The sequence below is a fragment of the Acanthaster planci genome, linkage group LG09, assembly GCF_054643075.1.
Source record: "Acanthaster planci isolate LZ-2023a linkage group LG09, COTS_SCS, whole genome shotgun sequence".
Lineage (NCBI taxonomy): Eukaryota > Metazoa > Echinodermata > Asteroidea > Valvatida > Acanthasteridae > Acanthaster > Acanthaster planci.
The window spans coordinates 21,352,104-21,359,755 of NC_141785.1; the positions used below are offsets into that span (position 1 = coordinate 21,352,104).

The window sequence follows — 7,652 nt, forward strand, 5'->3', positions numbered from 1 at the left end:
ACTCTCGTAATTATTGAACCCCAAATCTCATTTGTTTGACACTTCGAACATAACACTGCACTCTGATTTTGTTCTTGTGGCGAAGTTAGGATTTTCAAGGTTAGTTGTTGACTTGGCGCTAGCTTTGCTTTGATGACAAACTTGTGGTGGGGCTAAATGGGTAACTTTTCCACCCAAGTATAAAAATAAATATATTACTCTGACCATACATAACTGCGTTCATTTACTTGTGAATGTTACTAAAACTTTTATGTCAAATGTGCCTACCGATATGTCGGCCGCGCCGCATACCGTAAGAGCTACAATCAGTGGACAAAATAGTTGGAACGCCTTGTGGGAAGCGCGTTGCAAAGATCCCCCTCTCCCCCATTCAATGTTGCGTTCATTTTATTGGACCAAGATTCGGCCCAATTTACCCAATGAGAAACAACATGGACAGGGGGCGAGGGGGGAGGCATGTTCCAACGAGATTTGTCCAGGATTGTCTCTAAAAAGTCCGTCTTATCCTAATCCGGTTCGTAAGTGTGACGTCACCTCAGTTTTAACCATACCTACTGTACACTTGCACTGCACATAGGGTTACATGCACTGATCTGCAGTATAGATAGGCGGGGATAGAACATTGCGTCCAAAACGCATCCCGCGTATTCGTATTTTCAGGAGGGGAAAATGACGAGCGTTGCGGATTTCGTTGCGTCTACTTTCAAAATGGAGTTTTTCAAAAACCGGTTGAGGTTGTCGTGCTCCATCCAATCGTCAGATTGTGAAGAAAAACTGAATTCCACACCTGGAATGAATAAATATGGAAAGAATAATGGTTGAGGTGTAGGCAGCAGTGAATTACCGGAAATCAAGTCATGTCAGGGTGTGAGCTCAACTTTTTAAGCTGATTAATATATGAATAAATTTTATTTCCATTCTTTTCACTATGGGTTTCAGATGAAAAATTGCAACGGTGAACCATGAAAAATTAAATGAAAAAGGATGTAACTCTCCTTTTTTTCAGTTGAGGTGGTGTTCCGCTGCGGTTATCACGTGCGCGCGTGCAGCGTTTTTAAAGAGCGGGATGTATCTATCTCGTTCGTAAGTGACTTCGTCACAAAGGCGGACACGCCACGACTTGCAGGCTCCCATTGGACGATCGCAGAAGTTGTGCCTTAACTTCTGGTTCCATGGCTCCATGCAAATGGCGATCAATGCATGTAACCCCTTGATCTCCATTATATCCGCTCCGAGCAGAATAAAAGAGGGCGTATTTTTGAAATGAAGTCGACAGTCCTTTAGTACTCACGCACCGCATAGGTTCGCAAGTTTATGCGCGTTGACGCGGAGCACGCTGAGTACGCGCAACGATTTTTAATTATACGTGCACGCCAAACGCGTGTAAGATAAGAACCCGGTTGGACAACTTATTGCCACCTGTCTTTCTTTCGCCGGTGAGGGTGCACTTCGGTTCAGGGTGGATAACGTTTCAATCACTCAGTATTTACACAGCAACATTCTGTGCAGTCAGTTGAATGACTTTGTTATCTCCTTAATAATATGAACAGCAAAAAGCAGTATCTCTGAGATGGCCGAGTGGTTAAGCTCGCGGTTATCAGATCGTTAGACGGTGGGTTCGAATCCCAGAATTGACTTTTTATTTTCCCAACGCTTGCTGTCAGTCAGTCGCTATAAGAGACTCCAATTGACCCCCGTCAAATACCAGCAGTACCTTAGCCGACCGGGATAAGCTCTGCGGCTGGCACTGTCCGCGAAGTCCAGGTGAGCGCCTTAGTACAGGTTCGAGACGTATGGCCGACTCGGCGGCCAGGGCTTAGGGGCTTGTCTCGTTTCCTCCCTTGCATGGTCGCTCGAACCCTTTTGGGGGTTAAATGGATGGGCAGGGAGGAAGTGTGGTGGGCCGGGAACCCCGAGATCCCAGAAGAGTCCTATATGGAAGCCGGTAACTGCGATTCGTAGCGAATTTCAGGAGTCCGTGCGCCTGAATGCTTGGTCAACACCGCATAACTTTTGGATTTTTTTTTTCATGTCCCTGGGCGCAGAACCCACAAGGCAATTTTCTAGGTTTGAATACAGTGAGCTACAGGATTGATGCTGATTTATTTTCATTCATTTCCGAAACTTTCGACAGTGAAACCGATCCCAACCGTCTTGGGTCCATTTCTTCTGAGTGATCTCAGTATAAAAGCTGTCAGGCGTATAATGTTTATTATCGGAGATTCAATAGCAAGAGATCCAGGGGTGGCACAGTCGGGCGGTGCTCGCCTTCCTATTTTATTGATGGAAACACATTTTCATTTCTTATAACAACAAATTTCGGTGGCTTTCAACTGCAGAATAATTTGATATTTTCAAAGAAAAATTCTCGCAAAAGATGCGTCCCATATCTTCTTGGGTTACCCCAAAAGTTTCCACAAATGCATTGCATCTGCCGCTCCTTTTCTTGAATGTGAATGTTTGATCCATCACTTACTCTAGTCAGACAGGTCTGCCCGAAAAATGCAAGCAGGAAATTAAAATAATGAAATGAAAACGAAAGAAAGGAACAACCCCTAGTTGCTCGAATTTCAACAACAGAAAACGGCATCGAGATTGCAATGGATGTCAAATCAGTATTAGCTTAGGGTTTTACCCCATTGTCGCCTGAAAAGACGCCTAGGCCATCCTGTCCCCCCCCCACACACACACACGGTAACCAACGTTAGACTTAATTTTGATCAGGCTGACTGAAACTTAATGTTGTCATTTCAATTAATCCGTGCCTCATTGGCCATAAGTTTAAAATCAGAATTTCGGGGTGACAAAAATGGCATAGCCAAGTAGCTCCCTTTTCAAACTCAATACTTCCAAAATGTACCTGTTATTTCAAACTGGTTTTTATGGGTAGTTCAGTAACGCCTCCTGGGGGGATGAGGGCATAAAACAAGACCCCTCCCCCCCTAAAAAGTGAATTCGGCAAACACGACTGACATACAGGAAAATTTCAAAGTGATCATAATCTCACAAAACATGCAGTTTTACTATTTAGTTCCTGAATGTCACACACACAGACTGGAAATATTATGTAATATGCAACACAAAGCTTGAGGGCGCTATTTCAAATTAATGTGGGAGAAGCACAATCGTAATAGGACGCATTTCACCAAATGGTTGGAATTCTGCGCGCAAGCTCATTAGTAATTTGTGATCCTTCGTGTTTTTTTTTACAATAAAACATGCCATAATCAGGAGAGATCATGGAAATATTTCTATAAATCCCGAATTTTGGACTGGTAGATTCTACGTCCGGATACTTCTTGTACAAAAAGCCCCAAAATTGCGGGCCCATTTTGGAATAGAGGCGGGCGGCTACCTCTAGAGTTTAGCGCATAGTCTTAGTACTGTTTTAGGAGCATCTTTGGGGGTAGGCGAATAAAAACTTTTTCGCGGCTAACACCCATCACATTAAAACGAAAAGTGATCTTCTGGCCACAATCCTGAATTTCCAGTGAAAAAATTGGAAATAAAATTCATTCATATATTAATCAGCTTAAAAAGTTGAGCTCACACCCTGACATGACTTGATTTCCGGTAATTCACTGCTGCCTACACCTCAACCATTATTCTTTCCAAATTTATCCATTCCAGGTGCGGAATTCAGTTTTTCTTCACAATCTGACGATTGGATGGAGCACGACAACCTCAACCGGTTTTTGAAAAACTCCATTTTGAAAGTAGACGCAACGAAATTCGTAACGCTCGTCATTTACCCTCCTGAAAATACGCATACGCGGGATGCGTTTTGGACGCAATGTCCTATCCCGTCTATCTATACTGCAGATCAGTGCATGTAACCCTATGTGCAGTGCACGTGTACAGTGAGCATGGCCCCTCGGTAGAGGGAGTGGCCTCTCCTGACGAGTCCATCGGAGCTAATTAACATATAATTTTTTTTCTTAAGTCCAAATTCCACGACTACTTATCATATCCTACCCCTGAACATGCTGAAAATCCTGGTTTAGTCATTTTGCAGCCACAGGAGAACTGTGGTGTGACCGTAATAAAAACCAGTAATGAGGTTGGCTGCAGGAAATGGGACAAGAAACACTTCTGCTTTTACTGCGATGTACCCCAGGCCAAGCTCCCCCGTCATCTCCAGTCATGTCACAAGGAAGAAAGAGAAGTCAACGAGATCGCCGGTAAGCCCAACGCCGGTGTGCGTAAGAAACTTCTGTTGAAAATTCGCAATATAGGCAATCACAGGCACAATTGTCTGGTTCTTCGTGAAGGTCGTGGTGTGCTCGTTGTCGGGTACAGGCCAAATTGCAAGGTATCTCCCGATGCATATGGACCATGCGTATATTGTTACGGCTATTATGTGCGTACCGATTTGTACATCCGTAACAGGGTGCGTGAATTGGGTCGACTCGTCATACAACTCCGAAAGAACACCCAGCAACCAAATGCATCACTGGAATCATTTGTCCATCTGCACCACCTTTCTGATATTGTGAAGGCCGTCCACGATATTGCTGGCTTCAGGGAAGACAAACAGTTGTACGATGTTCCGTCACTAGCGCTGAAGATTGGTTATTCCGTCAAGAAGTGTGCACTCGTCTTGAAAGGAAGTGCCCTGGAGTCCGGCCAAAAACACAAAGCGGGGCGTGCGGAAGAGTTTCTGCAGTTGTGTGAATTGAACTGGCGAGACCTTGTGTCCACACACGCACACAGAACGCCGTATCAAGGAAAACGCAACAAAGTCACCATTCTACCAACAAATGCCGATGTAGTCCACCTGTCGTAGTTCCTTCATGAAGCTGGCAACCGGGAACTTCAACTCCTGCAGGGTGCTCGGGGCAGACAAATCAGGCCAGTTTGGCAGAAATTGAATGAGGTCTGTCTGTGCCACCTCATCATGTTCAACCGAAGAAGGCAGGGGGGAGGTTTCAAAGATGAAACTTGAAGATTTCCATAAGCACAGCACCGCCAAACTGGAGGGGGAATGCCTGTTGAGTGATTTAGAACGCCAGCTGTGCAAGATGTTCCGTGTTGTCGAAATAGTCGGCAAGAGAGGCAGAACTGTTCCCGTGCTCCTAAGCAATGAGGCAGCAGCGTGGTTAAGTGCCCTTGTCGCTAAGAGACATGAAGCTGGAGTAGCCCAAGACAACAACTTCTTGTTCGCATGGTGTTGTTATGGCGGGAGAGGCCACATATGAGGGAGTGACTGTTTAAGGGTATATGCAGATAAGGCTGGCCTTGACAATGCATCCAGCATCTGGTCCACCAAACTCCGTAAACATGTAGCAACTGCATCGCAAATTCTTGCATTAAAGGAACATCAGCTTGAAACTCCAGCCAACTTCATGGGCCACGATCTGCGGGTACATCGCAAATACTACCAGTTGCCAGATACTGTACAGCGGGTCACCAAACTGTCCAGACTTTTCCTGATTTTGGAGAGGGGCAACCTGTCTTCCCAGCAGGGCAAATCCTTGGACGATCTGCATGTAACTGGAGGTAAGGGCACCTTGTACTCAAACCAGGTTTCCCATGTTCCGTCTACCCAACGCTTAGCTTCGAACCAAGTCAACCCAACCCAGACTCCCATTTTGTAGGGCATCGTACTCGGCCGGAAAGAATACCTCTCTTCCTATTCACCCAACCCCCCGGAAGAACAGACCAGTACAAAGAAAGACGGGAACCAAAAATCACCCCCATATATGTATCTTGCGTCTAGAACTCCCAAAATAATGTTCCATTTTGGCCGGCCATTCCCCCCCCCCATATCTCAACGCCAAGCAGAGACTGCCAGACACCCGTGCATGTATGTGTGCTTTAACTGATTGATCTCAATTTGGGGTTTACTCTCAAAAGGCTTCACCAGTGAAGAGGACAGCAGCGACAGTGGGGACAGCAGTGACAGTAGTGAAGACTCCTGCGATGAATCCGTTGATAACGGTAAGAGTTGGTTGGTCTGTCTGTCTGTCTGTTACTCTGTCGGGCTGTCTGTTACTCTGTCGGGCTGTCTGCTGAGCTGTCACCTACATTTTTAATGTCCTTTTCTTGCCTCTACATTAATAGGACAGCTTCCTGGTGTTGCTGCTGCATCTCGAACAAGGGAACCCTCTCCGCCATCGAGACGAGTGAAGCGGCGTCCCTGGACTACAGCGGAGAAGACAGACGTCCGAGAAGGCCTGCGCAAATTCTTCCAGTTGAAGAAAGTTCCTGGCAAGCTGGACATCGAAGCAGCTTGCACTGTGGCACTGCAGACCCGTACTTGGAGAAACATCAAAGACTTTTGTCGTAATACTATGAAGTTGTAGGCAAGTTAAGCTAGGATACGCCACACCATTCTCTCGAGACATTATACCACATTGATGCAGAACCCTATAGAAGTAGGCCAATAACGCACTCTAATTTTAGCGTCCAAAACAACCAAAAACTTGTGAGTGTTGTCCTCGGTGTTATAGGCTGCACTCACATGGACGAGAAGCCCTCCGTCTGACAGTTTGGAAAGTATGCCATCCATCTGCAGTGTCTACATGTATACGTGTGTGGGGGGGGGGCAGGACGGCCTAAGCGCCTTTTCAGGCGACAATGGGGTAAAACCCTAAGCTAATACTGATTTGACATCCATTGCAATCTCGATGCCGTTTTCTGTTGTTGAAATTCGAGCAACTAGGGGTTGTTCCTTTCTTTCGTTTTCATTTCATTATTTTCCTGCTTGCATTTTTCGGGCAGACCTGTCTGACTAGAGTAAGTGATGGATCAAACATTCACATTCAAGAAAAGGAGCGGCAGATGCAATGCACTCGTGGGGTAACCCAAGAAGATATGGGACGCATCTCTTGTGAGAATTTGTCTTTGAAAATATCAAATTACTCTGCAGTTGAAAGCCAACGAAATTTGTTGTTATAACAAATGAAAATGTGTTTCCATCAATAAAATAAGAGGGCGAGTGCCGCCCGACTGTGCCACCCTTGGATCTCTTACTATTGAATCTCCGATAAAATTAAACGCCTGAAAGCATTTATACTGAAGATCACTGAGAAGAAAATGGACCCAAGACAGTTGGGATCGGTTTCACTGTCGAAAGTTTCGGAAATGGATGAAAATAAATCAGCATCAATCCTGTAGCTCACTGTGTTCAAACCTAGAAAATTGCCTTGTGGGTTCTGCACCCAGAGACATGAAAAAAAAATGTGTTGAGGGGAAAAAATCCAAAAGTTATGCGGTGTTGACCAAGCATTCAGGCGCACGGACTCCTGAAATTCGCTACGAATCGCAGTTACCGGCTTCCATATAGGACTCTTCTGGGATCTCGGGGTTCCCGGCCCACCACACTTCCTCCCTGCCCATCCATTTAACCCCCAAAAGGGTTCGAGCGACCATGCAAGGGAGGAAACGAGACAAGCCCCTAAGCCCTGGCCGCCGAGTCGGCCATACGTCTCGAACCTGTACTAAGGCGCTCACCTGGACTTCGCGGACAGTGCCAGCCGCAGAGCTTATCCCGGTCGGCTAAGGTACTGCTGGTATTTGACGGGGGTCAATTGGAGTCTCTTATAGCAACTGACTGACGGCAAGCGTCGGGAAAATAAAAAGTCAATTCTGGGATTCGAACCTACCGTCTAATGATCTGATAACCGCGAGCTTAACCACTCGGCCATCTC

The 7,652-nt window shown here is 45.9% G+C and overlaps 1 protein-coding gene across 1 annotated transcript; it reads left to right on the top strand.

The window, feature by feature from the left end:
• The first annotated feature begins 3,450 nt into the window (after positions 1-3,450).
• Positions 3,451-7,001, top strand: LOC147798272 (uncharacterized). The gene is made up of 3 exons (XM_087141286.1): positions 3,451-5,499; positions 5,857-5,940; positions 6,064-7,001. Exons 1-3 carry the CDS (start codon positions 5,346-5,348, stop codon positions 6,303-6,305), a joined length of 480 nt encoding a protein of 159 aa, XP_086997412.1. The 5' UTR covers positions 3,451-5,345; the 3' UTR covers positions 6,306-7,001.
• Positions 7,002-7,652: the final 651 nt, after the last annotated feature.